Raw genomic sequence first — 20,613 nt, forward strand, 5'->3', positions numbered from 1 at the left:
CTAAACTTGCGGCGCAACAACGGCTACCTGCTTGGGCAAATCGGGAATGCCGATCAGACGCCTCTTTACTTCGACATGCCGGCACCACAACCGTCGAGAAGAAAGGGGCGAAGCAAGTTCGCGTGCTGACATCGATCCACGGTAAAACTACAGTGACGGCAATTCTCTGTTACACGTCAGATGGGCACAAGCTTCGCCCGTACCTCATATTTAAATGGAAGACGCTCCCGAAAGGAGTCGTTTTTTCGAGTGGTGTGATCGTGCGGGCCAGCGAGAAAAATGGGTGCGCGTTGCAATCGATGTCTTAACATTTTTTTTTTTTTTCGCGGTGGAAATCGGGTGCGCGTTACAATCGAGGGCGCGGTAGAATCGAGTAAATACGGTATGTCGGGAGTCGCCGGTCTAGAGTTATGCCTCTTGCAATATTCAGACCTTAGTTTGGAGTTGCGCTAGCGTAACTTGAACCCCTCCGTGTAATACCATTTTATGCACGTGACGTATTAGCAGTTCCGTGAAATGCTCGTCCTTTGGAATTACTATAACGGGCTTGTTGAATTCTTGGCTGCACTGCAATCGTCCCTGTCTGATGATTCCATCGTCATCAAGGTAGACTTCGTGTCCATTAACTTCAAATGATTGAGTGTTGGAATAGGCCTCACCCTTTGTTTGCCTCGGTGATATTTGGGTCTGTCTTATCCAGTATTTCTCTGCATTTGTTACCTCTTTTCCTGTCAACAGCCCTTTGTGATTTTCCTTTCTTGTGTTGTCTATAAATCTGAACACCCATGCTGTCACTCTTATAAGCCGTCCGTATGATGAATACCTTTCGATTTCCAAGATTGGCTCAATTTTGGCTCTTCCCATGCATTGGTGACATTGTGTTTTATGCTGGTCTTCCGCGTCTGTATTTGTGCCAATTGTGCTTACTAAGTTCTTTTCCATTGATGTTATCCATTCGGGACTGTTCCACCATAACTTTGGTGTTATCAATGCCTTTGCGCTTATTCCTCGTGTAAGTAGGTCAGCAGGGTTGTCGTCACTTTGAACGAATGACCACCTTGCTTGAAGTGTTTTTTCTCTAATTTCTGCGATTCTGTTGGCAACAAACGAATCTCTCTTTGCTTGTTCCCTTGATCCATTGAAGCACAATCATCGAGTCCGTCCAGTAGTGTATTTCCTGAAATCTTTCGTTGAAGTGACCTTTGATCTAGTCGCATAATCTTGATGCTACCATCGCTGCCATCAATTCAAGTCGCGCCAATGTCAGCTCTTTAAATGGAGCTACGCGGCTTTTTGCTGTTGCCATCCTTGATTTTTTGCTTCCATCATGGTATGCTGCTATCAAGTATGCTGTCGCTCCGTATGCTAATGGGCTCGCGTCGGCAAATACATGCAGCTTGTATGCTTGTACTGGTTGATTCTTGCTTGCATAGCATCGGGGGATTTCTAGAACTCGAGAAAGTCCTCCGCTTCAGACATAAAATTCTTCCATTTGTCGCATTCATCTTTATGGAGCTGGTCGTCCCACGTGACGTTGGTTTTCCACAGTCTCTGCAGTCCTATTTTTACGCGTACTGTGAATGGCGACAACAAACCGAGCGGGTCAAATATCTTCGCTGTAGTTTGTAACACGGCCCTTTTTGTCAAGCGTGTTGTATGTGTTAATAAATTCCACTTTCCCATAGGGAAGCAAATCATGTCCTTTGAGTGTTTCCATATCAAGCCCAAAAGCATTGTAAATCCTCTAGATCGAATATCCGTGTGAGAATCGTCCCTTTCGTTTTCATGTATTACTTTGTTTAATCTCTCTTCATTGGATGTCCATTTTCTCAATTTCATCGCTGCCTCTCTGTACACTTGCTTTGCCTCTTTGTACAACTTGACTGCTTCATCAAGCGTTGCTGCTCCCAGAATGACATCATCCACGTAGATCGCTTTCTGCAGTTTCCTTGTCGTATCAGGAAACCAGTCTTCCACTTCTTTCAAATGGTGTTAATTGTAGCTGCCAGTATAAACGTGCTCGGTGTTGTTCCGAACGTTACTCTTGTCATGCGCCATGTTTGCACTTCATTCATTAACCTTCCTTTAGCGTTATGCTTCCACCACAGAAATCTCATTGCATCTCTATGCTCTTCGTGTATAGAGATTTGTAGAAATGCCTTTTCAACATCTCCAACTAATGCCACCTTTTCGCTTCGGAAATCAATGAGCAGCGATAGCATGTCCTCATTCAAATTGGGTCCTGCCTCTAGGTTCTCGTTTAAAGACATGCCCTTTCGAGAATGTGATGAGGCGTCAAACACTACTCGAACCTTTCTTGTGGACTCAGTCCTCTCTAATGATCGCATGATGTGGCATGTAGTAGCAAAGTGCATTTGGTTGTTCTGATGGCTCTTGGACCTCCTCTGTGACTCCTAATGCCATATATTCTGATATAGCTCTGTTGTAGCGATGCAACATGTCTTCATTTTTCTGCAGCCTTTTAGTCAGTTGCTGTAGTCTTTTTATCGCATTTTCCTTGTTGCTTTCCAAGTTTACGTCCCGTTTTCATGGCAAGCTGACTTGATAGCGACCGTTTCGTTGTACAATCTGGCGCTCGAATTCTTCGACCACTTCATTTCCGGTGTTATCCAAACTATTTCTTGTGATCCCCATTGACTCCAGGCTCCAGAACTTCTGTAGCTCTTGCTGGAGTTCTGTCTCCGCAGCTTCGATCTCCAGTACCATGACTGCTTGATTATGTGTTAGGTTTGTCTTGCTTTGCTCTGACGCCCCTTGCAGTACCCATCCCAGTATAGTTTCTACTGCCATCAGTCTGTGCTCGATTCTTTGAGTTCTACCAGTAAAGAATTCCCAATAATAGTCTGAGCCGATCAGTAGTTCTACAGAATCTGTTGCAGTCGTCTCGGTCCTGTGACCAGCCACTTGCATCTTTAGCTGTTTCATTTTCTCGTTGAGTTTCTTAGTTGGAGTGGGTATACAACTGTGCGCGATAACGTCGACTTGTAAAGCTTCAATCACTGTTGTCGTGCTTGTTTCTCGTGATCCTACAGTCACTTGCACCACGTTCATTAGTTAGACCTTTTCGTCTCCTCCAAATGAACCAATCGTCAGACCTTCCTGTCGCAACACCTTCGCACCTATTTGTTTTGCTAATCCCGCTTCAATAAATGAACGTTGACTTTCTCTGTCTAATAACAAACGACAATGTTGGCCAAATGTTTCTTCTTCTACGCATGCTATAGCCATCTGCAAAAGCACAAACTTATGCTTGATATTTTTGGTTGCGTGTAGCGTAAACGTCGTCGCTTCAGCTTGCGCTGTTGAGACCAGCTCTGCCCTTGTTTTCTGCATCACCGTTCTACACACTGACGTGGCATGTCGTCCCTTGCATTGCTTGCATTTTACTTGGGCCTTGCAAATGCGTGCAGTGTGGTTTGGTCGCGTGCATCTGAAGCATGCTCTATTTTCGGTAAGTATAGCTTTCTTTTGACCCATTGGAATGCTCCTACGACAGCTTTCGGTTGCGTGGGTTTTCTGCTTGCAGAATAAGCATATTCTGTCCGCTGAGCTATAGAAGCTTGAAGTTGTGCGCATATGTCCGCGGTTCTCTCTTGGTTTTGCAGTTATCCTCTCTTGTTCACGTTGTGTTTCTTCACGAAAAGCCGCTTGCTCTCTTAAGAATAACATAAGCCTGTCCAGCTTTTCCTCGCACTCTTTTCCCATTGCGTTGTTTTGCTTGCCGTTTTCTGAAGCTGAGCTGTTTCTCATAGCCTCTTTTGACTTGAACTGCACAGATAATTCTGGTGGAATTGCTATTTTCAATACCGGTAACAACATCGGCGCATAGCTCTCGGTTTCCACTTTTAGTGACTTGAGTGCCAATATGTTAACTTGCACTCTCTTTACTAGCCTATTTAAGTCATCGGTATCTTGAACAGACCTCACTTTCTCGAAACTCAATAGCTCATTCATGTGCATTTCAATAGAATGTTCTCGATTGCCGAACGCATTTTGCAGTATTTTGATTGCGTCATCATAATTTTCTTCTGCCGAGTACCGAAGTCCTTCAATAGCAGCCTCCGCTTTTCCGGTTAGTGATGCTAACAAGTAAATGAACTTCTGTCCCTTGCTCATGTTCGGTCTCAGGTGAACTGCCGGCTCGTACTGAGACCAAAAGCGGTTCCACTCTAAAGCTTTTCCCCCAAACTTTATCATTTCAAGCTTTGGTAGCTTAACTAGTTCCGTTGCTTTTTTTCCTGTACTTGAGGGCATCACCTGCCTTGTCCTATCGCTTGAATCCGATTGTGCAGGCTGTCGAAGCCTGAATTCTATTGCAGATAAGGTCGTCGTTAATTTCATGTCGTATTTATGACGCTTTTGAATTCAGCTTCGGCATTGTCTTCTGTCAGAAACTTTTCCATTTGCTCGTACGCGCTCTTGAGACTGCCGCTTATTGCTTTAATCTGCGCCTGCGTTGTAAGCAGCTGCTCCCGGTTAGCTCTATCATTAATTTGCGGCTCGGCTGCGTTAATCAGTCGGGTGATCTGGGAGCGAAGCCCTTCCCTTTTCTTTGTTATCTGTTCCTTGCTCATATTGAGGCGGTTAACAATGACTGTCCACCGTGGTATCGTCGCTCGATCCAGGTCGATCCTCTGCTCCTCCGTCGTTTTCTTCTCTGCTGCTTCATGGCAGGTTGACCTTTCTTGCCGGCGAGGAAGTAGTATCCTGGTTCACGGCACGGTTATTAAGACGATTGAGACCAGGGACTGCTTCGAACGAATACGGTTTATTAGAAGAAGCGAAGTAGCACGCGCTCGCTCCAGGCAGCAGTCTTTTTTCTTCTTTCCGGCGTTTGATGATATTTTATAGACGTCTATATATATATATATATATATATATATATATATATATATATATATATATATATATATATATATATATAATGCGGCGCGATGGCGTTGTGGTTAGAGCATCCGCCTCGCATGCAAAAGGTCCGTGGTTCGAATCCCGGTGTCGCACAGTTCCCAATCGGATAGGAAAATCCACGAGGTGATGGAACTGCATTAAGAGGCCTAGGGTGTGGCCTCACCGGTGACCACCGCCGGTAACGCACTCCCTCACCAGAGAAGGACTGGTCCCTCTGGTGCAGTATCTGGCCACTACTTCCCGACATGCATACGTCAATTAGCTCACAGCCCTCAGTCCCCAGCAGCTGCGAAGCTACTGACCACGGCGGCGGTCAGATCTCCAATGCAGCAGAGGGTGCTAAGAATCTCTGGATCCGGACAGGCCGCCATTGGAACCTGAACCTGGCAACGTTTAATGCTAGAACCTTATCTTGCGAGGTAAGCCTAGCTGTACTATTCGAGGAGCTAGAGGGTATTAAATGGGATATAATAGGGTTCATCGTAAGGTATCCTATGTAAGAAGGTATAACATGGAGAAAATTGAACACGCTCTGAAAAACGGAGGAAGTGTCAAAGCAGTGAAGAGGAAACTTGGGATAGGCAAAAATCGGATGTATGCACTAAGGGACAAAGAAGGCAAAATAACTACCAATATGGATAGGATAGTTAAAATAGCGGAGGAGTTTTACAGAGATCTGTACAGTAGCCGAGACAACCACGACCTTAATACTATAAGAACTAGCAGTAACCCAGATGACACCCCACCAGTAATGATAGAAGAGGTCAGAAAAGCTTTGGAGAGCATGCAAAGAGGCAAAGCTGCTGGTGAGGATCAGGTAACATCAGATCTGCTGAAAGATGGAGGACAGATTGTGTTAGAAAAACTAGCCACTCTGTTTACGAAGTGTCTCCTGACGGGAAGAATACCAGAGTCTTGGAAGAACGCTAACATCATCTTAATATATAAGAAAGGAGATGACAAGGACTTGAAGAATTACAGGCCGATTAGCTTGCTCTCTGTAGTATACAAGCTATTTACAAAGGTAATTGCTAACAGAGTAAAGAAAACATTAGAATTCAATCAACCAAAGGAACAGGCAGGATTTCGAACAGGCTACTCAACAATCGACCACATTCATACTATCAATCAGGTAATAGAGAAATGCTCAGAGTATAACCAACCACTATACATAGCCTTCATAGATTACGAGAAGGCGTTTGATTCAGTAGAAATATCAGCCGTCATGCAGACACTGCGGAATCAGGGCGTCGATAAAGCATATATAAACATCCTGGAAGAAATCTACAGGGGATCAACTGCTACCATAGTGCTTCGTAAAGAAAGCAACAGAATACCAATCAAGAAAGGCGTAAGGCAGGAAGATACAATCTCCCTAATGCTTTTTACCGCGTGCTTACAGGAGGTTTTCAGAGGCCTAGAATGGGAACAGTTAGGGATAAGAGTTAATGAAGAGCACCTTAGTAACCTGCGCTTCGCCGATGACATTGCGTTGCTGAGTAACTCAGGGGACGAATTGCAGCTCATGATTACATAGTTAGACAAGGAGAGCAGATAGGTAGGTCTTAAAATTAATCTGCAGATAACAAAAGTAATGTACAACAACCTCGGAAGGGAGCAGCACTTCGAGATAGGTAAGAGTGCACTTCACGTTGTAAAAGACTATGTCTACTTGGGGCAGGTAATAAGCCCGGAGCCGAACGACGAAATTGAAGTAACTAGAAGAATAAGAATGGGGTGGAGCCCATTCGGGAAGCACTTTCAAATTATGACAGGTAGATTGCCACTATCTCCCAAGAGGAAGGTATATAACAGCTGTATCTTGCCGGTACTTGGCTACGGAGCAGTAGGCCGGAGATTTACAAAAAGGGTTCAGCTTAAATTGAGGACGACGCAGCGAGCAATGGAAAGAAAAATGGTAGGTGTAACCTTAAGAGACAAGAAGAGAACAGAATGGATTAGGGAACAAGTGGGGGTTAAGGATATCATAGTTGAAATCAAGAAGAAGAAATGGACATGGGCCGGGCATGCAGCGCGTAGATAGGATAACCGCTGGTTAGTAAGGGTAACTAAATGGATTGCCAGAGAAGGCAAGCGGGTTAGAGGAAGACAGAAGGTTAGGTGGGCAGATGAGATTAAGAAGCTTGCGGGTATGAATTGGCAGCAGCAAGCACAGGACCAAATTAACTGGTGGAATTAGTGACTTGTTTGTATGAGAATTCCCGAAAGTCTTGACCACTTTATAGGCTGACTCTTCACCTGTTAAGAAAAGCAATATGTCAACATAGTCAAATTTATGAAAAAGAAGAACGTTTTAACTTGGGTTTTGAAGCCTGCTTTGGATTTGAAAAAAGTGCAGGCTTGAGGACCTTGAAGTACAGCAAACATAGGGTCTAGGCCAGAAGTTTGTGGCGCCATACCTTGAATGTCGGAGCTTACGACACATTGGACAATCACGCCAACACTCTCCTCTAATGGAAGCGCACCTAGCATGGGATTCTCCTGCAAGGTGTGGTCCGGTTCTTTACCCACAGGGAAGGAAACTTCTTGCTTGCCAGAGACACTTTGTCACTGCTGTGTGAAGATACACCATGGTAGGTGCTGTTTACAGCTAGTAAGAATTGCAGTTGCGTATTTTCGTGCAGAGACACCTGAACTCTGCTACTGGTGAAAGGAAGTCACCATGGTTCACTCTTCCTGGCATGTCTTCCCAGCCATGCACGTTTATCAGAGCAAAATCTGAGAAATGAAATGTCAAGGCTAATGCTGTTAACATATGACTGACAGATATGTGGCTTTGATGAAGCATTTGTGGCAATAAGGCTGTGATAAGACATATTGGCTGTCACAGCGAGACTGGGACTGTATGACTTAAGGTATGGTTGTAACAGAAGAAGAATGCTTTATCTTCAGTGAAATGATTTACAAAAAAATTTTTTGCAAAAGCATCTGGGTCTATAGCCGATGTGGCTATTTAGGGATCTGTAACAAACATGTTGGGATTTAATTAGCGAGTACTGTCTTTACCCTGAATTCCAGACTTACGACCATGAAAATGTCCTTTTCTTTTTGAAGACGTGGCCATGTAGTAAGATCGGCATTAAAGACAAAAGAGTTTAACTGATGCTTCCGATGACATGGCTGTGACAACATGGCTGGTGACTGTGGTTATGGAATGTCTTCTTTTTTGAGCAGATAAGGCCCGATAGGTAGGTTGGCAGTATTGACACAATAGATTGACTGGTGCCCCTGATGACGTGGCCATGAGAACATGGCTGGTGGCTGTGGTGGTATGATTGTGGCAATACGGCTGAAAGCCCCGAATATGCAAGCGCTGCAAGTATGCTTGGTGGCCATGTCGGTGAGGCTGATGGATATTTGGATGGTGACTGTGATGTTGCGGCTGATGTGCCGTGGCTATATGCACTTCCCCTGCAGGCTGCGGCAGTCGTGCACGCACCCAGGTGGACAGCTCCAGCTGGAGCCAGCCCCTGGGTCCGTGGGCCGCCCCACTGATCTCTGAGCTCAGCTCAGAGGCCACTCCGCTGGCCTCGGTTTTCCAACGTCATGGAAGCTCCACAGGTGGGTCTCAGTGACATGGCCCCGATTTTCAGCCAAGCAGATCCTCGGAAGTTTGTTGAGATAGCCGTGGAAGTTCCCACTGCTGCTTGCAAGGTGGCCGGTTCCTTCCTGGTGGCTTCGTTTTGAGTGAAGGCATGCAAGAAGCTCTGATATTTCATTGCATATCGACATTTCTGGGCAGTTGAAAATTGTGTTCTTGATAAAAAAAATTTTTGTGAGCATACTTCCTGTTTCGGGCACTGGTATCAGTTTGGATTAGTCAGAGTAGCTGACAAGTGAAGTTGTTCTTTTGTGTGCAAAAGTATGGAACTTCTTTGGAGTTATCTGTTGGACTGCTGTTCATGCTTCTTCCTTGCTCTCTTTCCTCCGTGTAGCATGCTCTCTTCTCGCAGTAGAAAATGTGGAACTGCAGCTTCCTCTGGCTTAATGACCTTGTTTGTCTTTTTTTGACTCACATGTGCAATCTTTGCAAGTATTTGCATCAAGCTTACGTATACACTTTCTAATTTCATTTCAGTCTTGCTTCTTGCATTGTTGCCCCCTCATCTTGCTGCACCAGCTAGTCTTTCTTCTGCTTTCAGCACAATAATGCTAAAGCGCTCGTTTCACAAAAATAGCTAGTCTTTTTCTTCTGCTTTCAAAGCAATAGTGCTAAAGCGCCCATTTCGCAAAAATAGGTGTCGTTGCAGTGTTGATATTGGTGTCTGCATCGTTCGTTCTGAACGAAAAACCGTCGTGTCCGTGATGGAAAAATTAAGAAAATTGCAATTAGAATTAATAATAAAAACTGTGGTCCCGGTACATTGAAGATCAAACCCAAACCTCCTCCTTGGCAGGAAGGAGTTCTACCACAGAGACAAACCATTGCTTGAAACTGCTTTAGAAAAAAAAAACACTACAGTTAAACGTGTCTACAACAAACTTTCATATAGCGAATTCCTCGATACAACGAAGTTTTTATATCCTCCACTGTTTCTCCATAGAGGCAGATGTATTTGTGACCTATGTTACAATGTAACAGCGGGAGACATCCTTGATATAACGAGTTTTCGCCACAGTAAATGTGAGAATTTCGCCCCAATTTTGTCATTTTGGCATGAACATGCATTTTTTATGGTAACCTCATCACCAATGATGCGCAAAGGGATGGTGGTGCGCATGGTGCACTTGTGGCGCTGGCGACTTCCTGATGAGAGCGAGCGCTCCATTGCGCACAGGTGTGCATGAGGGTGCCCGAGGCGGGTAAGCTGGCCTGCGCCCCTCCAGCCAGCGTTGCCACTGTTCTTGCTTCTGCGGGCGGATGTGCCCTTCCCCTCCCTCCCTCCAAACAAAAAAAACGACTTTTGCATTGGCAGTGCGACGCTTTTATTTAGTGTCACATGTGTTCGGCTGCGCCGCATGTGGAAGGGGCTTTACCGAATAGCTTTTCATGGTATATGCGTCGCTTGCTTTTTGTTTTTACCGCTTTGCACGCTTGCATGGTTAAAATGCACACGCATGATGTGGCCGCAGACGATACTCACCTTTTTTTTTTTTTTTGTAATGTGGACAATCGTGTCGTCGCCACCAAGGGGATGTCAGATTAGGCACTGATAGAAACGCTCAGACTCCACAGTCACAATGACGGATCTTTGTAGGGCGACTTGTCGCGCGCTTACTTCTCGCACCGCGTCATGAGTTCGCAGGATCATAGCCTTCGCGAATAGCTCTTGCAACAACACGACAACGCAATGAAAATGATGCGCTGAATGTGATTGCAACAAATTGTAATTGCACAAATTACAAATTGTAATTGCAACAAATTGCAACAAATTGAAGTAAGGCTGGCAGCCAACTCTTTCGATCCAATATATTGTGGAACTCCTACAAAACGTTGTAACTAAATATGGCTGCTCCAGGCAGAAGTGCTCTTTTCAGTCTCCTTGTGTTGAAAGCGCACTGATGCTTGCCGAGATAGCACGCTCGCCAGCGATCGCGATTGCGCCCTCAAAATCAATGTTCACCGCTGCTACTCAAATGACCCCCCACCCTCTATTACCCTTTTTTTCATGCTCATTCAAGAATGGGAATTTTATTTCAGTTTGAACATTTGACAGCAGTTCTAACACGCGGGTGATGTTATCAGATGCGCTCTCCAGGCGATACGGAGGGGCCGTCTCATTTGATCTCTGCTTCCACTTCATTCGCTCGTATGCTTTTTAGCCGCTCCTTAAGTTAGAATGCGTGGGGGCATGTCATCAATTTATATTTGTCATGGAACATAGTGGCGACAACAAAAATCTGCGGAGAGTGTCCATATAATTGCCATTACAATACTAATATATTTTCTTTTACTGCCAAATAAGGGCTTTAGGTTAGCTCTTCCTTTGGTTCATCTTTTGTTTAATTTGTGCATTTATTTTTATTTTAATTTTCACACCTAACCTGCATGTAATGAAATCCTCTTTGTAACGAATTTTTCTGGAAATTTGTTCTTTTCATTACATCCAGGTTTAACTGTATATGAATGCCATGTAGTGGAAAGAGTCTATTTAACACAAGCCCCGCTGCGGTAATCTAGTGGCTAAGGTACTCGTCTGCTGACCCACAGGTCGCGGGATCGAATCCCAGCTGCGGCAGCTGCATTTCCGATGGAGGTGGAAATGTTGTAGGCTCGTGTGCTCACATTTGGGTGTACGTTAAAGAACCCCAGGTGGTCAATATTTTCGGAGCCTTCCACTACGGCATCTCTCATATTCATATGGTGGTTTTGGGACGTTAAACCTGACATATATATCAATTTATTTAACGCATCACATTAGGTGTCAAAACATGTGAATTGCGCAGTGAGTGAGTTTTTAAAGAACCACCCATTACAGTTTTTAAAGAACCACGCATTACAAACTGCTCGGACATAATTAATCCTTAGATGGAGCAAACTTGCCGAAACACACACTGCTTGCAAACACTTCCAGTGATTTGGTGATCTTATGTCTTCCTTGGAACCACGCATATGTAGACGTGCTTGGAGCCTTGGACATATGCAAATACAGCATGGCTTTACTCAGACACCAGTGCAGCTGAGTTCAGATTGCTTTTCTTGCCATAATTACACATATGTATTTATGTAGAAGCAAAATTTATAAACATTTGGTGCACGGAGGAGACTGAAGGAAAAGCAGGAACGTTGACTAGACATGTGCTTGTTTGTTACACTAAGTGGAGGAAAGAGGCGAAAGAAGGCATTTGTCTAGATGATTCACAAGCGCAATGACATGTAAAGAGGCACAGGCTTAAATCGGCCACTTTGAAGAGAAACGCTCATGTGGCTGACAAGCTGCGAGGGCAAGCTCCCTCTATAATTTCTTCTGCGAAAAGCCAATTGTCCACTGCGGTGGTCAAGTGGTTAGGGTGCCAGACCATTCATTCAAAGGTTGTGGTTTCGTTTTTGGCGACAGTGGTTGCATATGAATGAGTGCTAGAGACCTGTGTAGTGTGCTATTGCAATGTTAGTGGACATTAACGCTTCCGTGGCTATGCCTATTTCTATCGTGAGTGTGCTAACAATCACTTCAAGTTGAAATTCTGGTGTCTTCCAAGTGCTTCTGGGCAGCTAATGCTCATCGAAGGCTAAAAGAGCATGTTTTTATCAGTCTTGCTTGCTTGTTTGGTTGTTTGTTTGTTATTGCTATGGGGAGATTTTTAAAGCTTGTTTGCTCTCAAGGAGGTGAGCGCTGATGATTTCGGTCACGGCATTGACTTCGCTCATTGGTGCCCGCTAAGATGGCCAATATTGACTGATTCCGGTTAATCGGTATGTTGATGATGGTAGCAATATAAATATGGAATATTACTTCGATTTTGCAAGCTTTAGCACAGATGTCAATGGTGTGTCAAACCACCCTGGAACATCAACAGGTATCTGCTGTACTTGGTGACAACTTTTCTTTACAGCACTGCGGAAGCTACAGAACTGAACTGGCATGCCTGATATCACACCCAGAAAAGTACCTAAATTTACTGATAATTGTCTCAGGCCTTGTTGAAATAAATGCTTCTACATTTATTATGACACTCGTGTAGTTGCAGGAAGTCATTGGTAAAAGATGGTTATTGTTCACTTTGCATAACGCCTTCCTTTTGTTCCCATTTCTTTGACAACACCACGATTTTGACATGCCCGTTTTTCAAAATAAACGTGGCATCCGTGATGTTGGGTCAGTGCATGGCCACAAACGACCTGTTTAGCTCTCCATGAAAAACAATGGTAATATCACACTAAACTATACACTGGACAATATTTCGTGCATGTGATTTTCTAAACATGTAAATGATGGGAGCGAGCAAAACAGAAATTTGATGCAAGCTGCCCTACTACTTGTGGAGCAACACGAATGTACAGAAGCCCTGCCTTGGCTCCATTGTCACTATAAGTTGTCGTTGAGTATAGCAAGTTTTGCTCTTTTTTCGGTTCATTTAATCGCTGACGCATGTAATGTAAATGTATCTGATGCTTAATAAAGGTCCTGCTCTTAGCAGGAAGGTGTGAACTTATTTTGGGCAGGCCGTTTGGCCCTTGGGGCAAAAAAAAAGTGGAGTTGTCTCTATTAACATGGCACAGACTGGACCTTGAGCTAGCACTGTATAGTACTGTGTGGCGGCTTCTTTGTCTTGTTGGTCATCATAGAAGTTGTGAGAGGGAGATGCAGCCACATAAATAAGTATGCACAGATGGCTTATTTTTGAAAAGCCAACACCCACTGAGCCAACCTCATGATGTAAAAAAACTGCGCAAAAAGACTAAACACAAAAAAAAGAGGACACAGGACAAGCACTGTCCTGTGTCCTCCTTCTTTTGTGTGTCGTCTTTTTGCGTTAGTTTTTTACATCGTGAAGCTTAACCAACTGGCCCAGTTTTGTATGCTGCTGAGCCAACCTGTTTGTCCACATCGAGCAACTGGCCCGTATATTCGCATGATAGGCACTAATGGTTAAATGTCCGTGAATCTAAAAAAGCTTTGTGCTTACGGTGCCTACATACTAATATTTTATGAGGGCTTTTCATTTAAAACATCAATTCCAAATTTTGTAATGTTTATCTTATTCAGAGTAGCACGGAATTGTCATCAGTATTTTATGCATTTTTTTGTTATGTAAGTTTCAAGATAATATTTCAACTAAATCTGTTGTTTGATATTAGCACTGTTATGTCCTACACTATAGCACCAATTTCTTTCTGTGCTAGGATAAGAGATTTCTCGAACTACCCAAAAACTCAAATTTTTCAGTCACAAAAGTATTATAATTAAAGAACAATAGATAGTTTAAGTTTCCAGAGCCCTTCATTACATCATCCTTCATAATTATACTATTGATTTGGGGCATAAAACTCCAGTTGTTATAATTATTATTAGAAGGCCAATTGCCACATCCTTTTAAGTAACGAATTAAATAGAATCGTGTAGATTATGGTATGGCCTCTTGGAAATGCTGGCCAGTGGGCGTGACGTTGAGTCCCATGCAGTGATGCTGCCATCATCGTCGTCCTCTGGAGGAGGCCAGGTGGTGACCAGCAGTGGCGTCCACTCGTCCTCGCTGCGTCCACGCATGGCCAGCTGCATTACGGTGCCCGACTCGGACTCTGAGGGACACTACAGCCCTGCCCGAGCCCTGCCCAACTTCACAACCAGTGTGCTAACGGCCAAGGCCATCAAGCCCGAGCCTCAAAGGGACCCACTGCCCATCAGGTATGGGTGCTTTCTGAAAAGATACATAGTTTGTGTACCTGCTTCTCTCATTTCTCGTTTAATTATCAAATAAAATTTTTTAAGTGGGAACTGAATCCTAAAGAAGTTATTGGCACCTGTTACGAGCAACCTAAATAATTTGCTGTCATTTTTCAATTGACAGCAAACTTTCCGTCAGCACCAAAGTTGAAGGAAGGTTTGTGAAAAGGGAATTCTATTGTGCGCCCATTTACGGCACGACGATTCAATGAAGTACTGCAGTGGGATGAACTTTCAGCCAAGTGGTGTGCCATTATGAGAAAAGTAGGCAGGTTCTCCTGTAGCATTTTGTTACGAGCAAGTGCTCAGCAGTATTTTCATTTTAAAATTGGGTGGTTTTGTGTTAGAGATAAGTCTCAGTCTGGTCAGCATGTAAACCATAGCTCACCTGAAGTGTGCTGCAGAACCGTGCCACAGCTCAGGCTGATGGCACTTGCTAGTCTGCGCAGATCAAAGCTCGTCTGCATTTGTAGCCACTTTCATTCATACTCCTACTTTACCAGTTAGTCTTGTTTGCACTCTCCGTTTCTTGCACCCATTTGCAATGCTCGATTTCTTGCATTTTAATTGAGCTTAGAAAGTGAGTTGGTGTACTTGTGGATAGTGACCAAAATATGACCATTTGAAGCTGCCAGAAAATGAAGCCAAGGAATACGTAGGGGACACTATTAGTACTTTTTATTGAATCATGGTATACTTGTGTACAACTCAAGAAAAAAAGGTAGCTTTTCTCTTATCAAAGGACTCTTCTCCAGCCAATCGCGCTGCCGTGTCATCAAGATGGTGCACCCAGTCGCCTTGCGCCTACAGGCAGCACTTGAACCCAAGCTTTTATGAGTGCGTCCACGTCGTAAAAAAAGTAGTTTCTCTGGATGCCTCCATTTTGAGTAAAGTTTATTTCTTTCTTTCATTTCACTGTTACATGTCCAAGAATCAGCTGTAGTAGCGAAATGCAGTCATGATATAACCAACACTCTGATCAGAAATGAACAAGCAAACATCATCCTTGCAGCAGCAGCAGCAGCAGCCTGTGCAGCCAGAAAAAGAGACTGCTGTGCCACCCAGTGGGCGGGAATGTGGTGGTGACGCCAAAGCGGGAGGTGGACGACGACTGCAGCATGCAGCTGCGGCCTGCTGCCGTCAATGGCTACCTCGAAGGGGAGCGCCTTGTCAAGTGCAGCGCTCTGATGCCCCCCGTGTCGGCAGCCGCCACTCTGGGCCGGCCGCACCTGTCCCCTCTGCAGCATATAGGCCAACCGCTGCACCTGGCTCCCAGCTCACAGCCAGAGCTGTACAGGTGTGTGTGCCACGAGCTGTTAGTAGGTGTACTAGTGGCATTTACCTTAAAGCGATACTGAAGCAAGTTTTCACTGCCGAGATAAATTGCTAAAATGTGTTGACACAACCTTCATTTCAGCTAGAGACAAGCAGAAAATAATGAACTTGCAGCAGCAGGCAGGCAGACAGACGTGATGAATCTTGAAGGCGCTACAGGGCTCTCGTCCCCTCCACCCAGTGCTTTGCGCGGTTAAAAAGTTATACAGTTAAACCTCGTTATAACGAAATTGGAGGGCCGCCGCTATTTGCTTGTTATAACCAATATTTCGTTATAGCCGTAGCGGGCATTTACCGCAAATATTATGCACTGTACTTACCCAAAAAAAATAGCGGGCGAAATAGCATCCCGCCGCACGGTGGTATGCAACAAAATAACCGCATTCCCAAATAAAAAGGAAAAAGTCATGCACCTGTTTTAATGCACTTCAAAATACACAGCTTGCATTTCAGGCAGACTTAGCTGCAAAGAAGTTCATAATTGGACGTTGATGCATCTTCCTGATGCGAACGATGGCTCGCTCAGCTGCGGCCGCAATGTTCCAGCCATCTTCGCCGCCCTCGTGAGCGTCGAAGTAGCGGCGCAGTACGTCCACCTTGCCTAATGCCTCCGACGCCGTCGGCACGTTTGTCTCCTGTTCGTCGACAGAGTCATCGTCACTGGTTTCGTTACGATCACTGACAGCGCGCACAATATCTTCATCCAGGAGCTGCTCCGTTGCCGACTCCGCACTCTTAGTCGCAAAACGACTCGCTGTCAGGCACGACACCGGCGTCACGAAGTGTCGTTCATGATGCAGCGACTTCGTCTGATGTGGCAAAACCGTCCGGCACAGTGGGCTCGTCTGATGGCTCATCGCTGGCGTCTGGTGCAGCGGCAAATGAGGCATGTCGAAAGCAGTTTGCGATCGTGGTCGCCGTCACAGTCATCCACGCCGCCTGAAGCATTTCGAGCGCAGCGTACAAGTCAACATCGATGTCTCGCTTCATCCTCATGTTGAGCAGGAGCTTGTCTGTCACACCCTTGCGGTAACCTGCCTTCAGTGACATAATCACGCCTTGGTCAAGCGGCTGTATTTTTGCTGTGCAGTTGGCAGGAAGGAACAGCAGCTCGATGTTTTGAAGCACGGCAGCGGTATGGTGGGTGGTGCAGTTATCTATAACAAGGCACACCTTGTGGTTCGCCTTTGCCAGCTTCTCGTCCCATTCGCAAAGCCATTTTGAAAAAATCTCCCTGGTCATCCAGGCTTTGCGATTGGCTACGTACTTGACTGGGAGCTGCCTCTTCCCCTTAAAGCATCGAGGGGATGCACTTTTGCCAATTACGAGAATTGGCAGCTTCTCAGAGTCGGTCATGTTTGCACAAAGTAGCGCAGTGATCCGCAGCTTACTTTGCTTGCCGCCATGGCACGGCTCACCTTTGAGGACTAACGTCTTGTGCGGCAACAGCTTGAAAAAGAGAGCGGTTTCGTCCGCGTGAAAAATATCCTCTGCGCTGTATTTTTCTAGCAGCCGCACGATGTTTTCTTTCACCCACTTGGTAGCCTCTGCTTCGTCGACAGATTGCGATTCGCCGCAGACCGCTCTCCCGACAATGTCGTGGCGCTCTTGGAAGCGTTGGAGCCAACCCGAACTTGCTACAAAGTTGTAATAGCCCATGATGCAGGCAAAGTCTCTCGTTTTTCTTTGCAGCAAGGCGCCGCTCACCGGCAGATTCACGGCCCGCGTGTCCAAGAACCATTTAAAAACGGCCCTTTCGACCGCTTCAAAGGCAGGTGCCCTCATCCTCTTAGTGCTTCCTTTCACGCCACGTGCAACAGCGTCAATGATGGACTCCTTCTTGCTCAAGATGGTTGACAGTGTGCTCGTCGATACGCCAAAGTCTCTTGCCACGTTGCCTTTCTTGGTCCCCGATTCGACGGCTGTTATCATAGCCGCCTTCTGATCTAGCGTTATGCGCTTTCGCTTCCCTCCTGGTGCATTCATGTTGCTGGAATCACGAGCACAGCACGATAAAAGATAAGGCGGAAGCAGTCGAAAAAGAGAAGAAACACGAATGCAAAAGCAATGCGGCTCCTGTCGGCGAGCGACAAGACTTGCAGAGAAAGTGACTGTGAAGAGGAAGGGGCAGAAGGGGGCGCTCTTTTGCGCTGCCCTCTAGGAACCGGTTACTCAAGGGGAAGGGGGTATGTAAGATTAGAACTGCTAAATACAGTTCTCGCGTTGCGCGCGGTCTCAAATTCGGTTGTGCACTGTCGTGACATCAGCTCAAAATTTTACTTCCTAACAAAATTTGTTCGTTATATCCCATAACAGGCAAATTTTGCCTCGTTAAAACGAGGTTCTAAATACATTGGTTTGTATGGGGACTTTCAAGGGGAATTAGGATTTGCTTGTTATATCCATTATTTCGTTATAGCCCGTCTTGTTATAACGAGGTTTAACTGTATACAAAAAAAATGAGACCGAGACTATGTATGTTGAATATTGTGCAGAAGACGGCGAGTGACACTATTATCATTAGGTTAAGGTCAGATCAAAACACGGAATAAAGAAGAGGTCAATGGTGGGCTTCACCATGGGGACGGCGGCTCGTCCTTATCTCCACATCATTTTGGCGCCGTAAAACCCGGGAGAAAGGGCCTATAGAGGCGAGACAGAGCGGACTTTCATGGCTTCTCGACTGCACCTGCAGCCTGCAGGACTTTTGTTGAGGCTGCCGGTGGGCAAATGGATCGCCCACCAATTAGTGTTGATGAGTTTTTACCGAATTTGGAATAACGACTATAAGAATTTCAGAGAAATTGACAAGGAGTTAGAAGATGAAGTTCCTATTGAACGTTTAGAAGCGGACTCGATAGCTCAGCAAGCTGATCTGGAATCAGTAAAAGAGCGGATTAAAACAGAAGCAAAAGAAAAAGTTGGCTCCTCGTCCATAGCACTAACACCTACCAAGTTCTTCCTCAATAGGGATCTTCTCACACAGACGTTTGATAAGTCGACTTTACGGCAAATAGATGAACAGACTGAAAACAAACATACAAGCTTTCTCTCTGCACAGAGTACAGTCTCGGAGATCAGCAAGCCAGAACAACTTCATAGGCTAGAGACCCCTTCCACGACTTTAGAAGTCTCGTCTACCGGCTGCACCCGTGAAGTGAAGGACAAGACAGAATCAGCTACTCCGGTGTACCTTGTGGGAGAGACTTGTATGAAGAAAAATCAGAACGCATTTGAACTTCTGATAGAATATTCACCAGATATTGAAGATAAGTGCCCGCCGAAGACGACAGGTTGCCATCCTAATAAGTCTTCACAGCAATGTGTACAATGGCCGGCAGATAGCAAAAAAAAAAAAAAAAAAAAACCAGCTAGTCACTCGAAATGAAACGGAAGGAAGACCACGAGGACGCTGAAGGAAGCCTGTTGTACTAATCTTAACCTATGCTCTTCGAGAAATCTGCATACGTCAGCGTTTAATTAAGGAAATGCAGATCGTACATCTTATTTCATCTAAGAGAAAAAAGACCAAGAAAGCGTCTAAGTCAAAAGCGGGAACTCGCACATCAAGGCAAAGGAAAAGGGCCGATAATTCCAAGGCGACTGCAAACAAGACTAAGAACTCAAGAAAACTTCTCAGAAATGGCTCCTGCAGACTCTCGTGGAAAAGTCGGCATCACGAATTTTCGTACAAATGAAAACTGCTCATCGACCACACAAGCCCATCAAGGGGAACACGTTTAAGGCATGGAACAAACGTCGGAAGCACCACTGGTAGACCAAGCACCTTTTCTGACGTGATTTTATTAGACAAAAAACAAACCAGGAATTAAAATCACCATTCACAAAAAAGAAAAAAGTGGGACAGGGTATGTCCCACAGACCACATCCAGCAGATTCACAAAGTGGGACCGGGTATGTCCCACCATCCACTTCAGGCAAATCATGGGCGGCAGTGAAACGGGCCGAAACACGCAACACAAAGGGGCACATTGCACATTATGCAGATGTATTTGCTGCGAACTTCTTTCATCTGTGTGGAGCACCACCGGCACCGCAGACGTTTACCGGTGAACTTCGGATGGTGGCCATTTCCGGCAAACCGAAGCTCGTCGGGCACGCCGCTCATAGCACGTCCGTTTTTTTTCCCCTTTTTGTTGTGGTGAGCTTTCATTGTAACGCTTGATCTTCTAAAGGTGTTTTGCGCAACCAGTTGGCGACCAAGTATCAAGCGGAACTGCAGATAAACCACAGGCTCTATAAAACTCATTTGAATAAAAGCATTCACTACCGCTGCATCCAACATGAAGTAAAATATGCGGCTCCACCAGCGCTTTGATCGGCGGTCTGCGGGGTAGGCGTTTCTCTTCTGGTCGAATTTATCGACACCTCCCATCCACGTGTTGTAGTCTTTCACAACAGAGGGGCACTCAACTGCCATTTTCTTGCCATTTTGGAGTGTTCGATGCACCTGCACACGGTCTTCTGGGTCATGGTAGTTTGACATAAGGTGCACATTCTTTGAGTCTCTCCATTGATAGGCGACCACCTCTGCCTTTCTTCTCCAAATGTAGGACCCTCTCTCGAGCTTGTTATTTTCTTTGACTACTTGAGGTAGATCCCTCTTGTTGACGCGAAATGTACCACAAGCAAGAATGTCTTTTTCCCGAAGCACTTGAAGTAATTTCGTAGAGCTAAAGAAATTGTCAAAAAATACCTGTGAGCCAGCAGGCACGGCGCCATCGGTCAGGGTCAAAACAACATGTTCACCCAAGGTTACGTCATCTGGCTTGTGTGCGCTCTTTCCTTCGTAGAGTTGGAACTTCAGGAGATAACCAGTCTCGGAGTCCGCGAGAGACCAAACTTTGTAGCCCCTTTTGATTTTAGGCTTCATGGGCATGTACTGTTTCATGCTCGAACGCCCTTTGAACAGTATCATGCTCTCGTCGACAGCGAGATGACTGGATGGCGTGTAGTTAGCCAGAAACCTCTCGTTCATCAT

The 20,613-nt window shown here is 45.3% G+C and overlaps 1 protein-coding gene across 5 annotated transcripts in view; it reads left to right on the top strand.

Moving 5' to 3' along the window:
• The window catches only part of Hipk (Homeodomain interacting protein kinase), a 162,753-nt gene that overhangs the window by 112,966 nt on the left and 29,174 nt on the right, over positions 1-20,613 (top strand). For 3 of the 5 annotated variants that reach the window (XM_037422147.2, XM_037422148.2, XM_075886516.1), the window contains exons 11-13: positions 8,368-8,511; positions 14,015-14,237; positions 15,289-15,573. In XM_037422147.2, coding sequence (XP_037278044.1) covers positions 8,368-8,511; positions 14,015-14,237; positions 15,289-15,573 — 652 coding nt within the window. The remainder of the gene's footprint in view (positions 1-8,367; positions 8,512-14,014; positions 14,238-15,288; positions 15,574-20,613) is intronic. The other 2 variants (XM_037422150.2, XM_037422151.2) reach the window with 2 other exon arrangements.

This window comes from Rhipicephalus microplus, chromosome 2 (assembly GCF_043290135.1).
Source record: "Rhipicephalus microplus isolate Deutch F79 chromosome 2, USDA_Rmic, whole genome shotgun sequence".
NCBI classification, from domain to species: domain Eukaryota; kingdom Metazoa; phylum Arthropoda; class Arachnida; order Ixodida; family Ixodidae; genus Rhipicephalus; species Rhipicephalus microplus.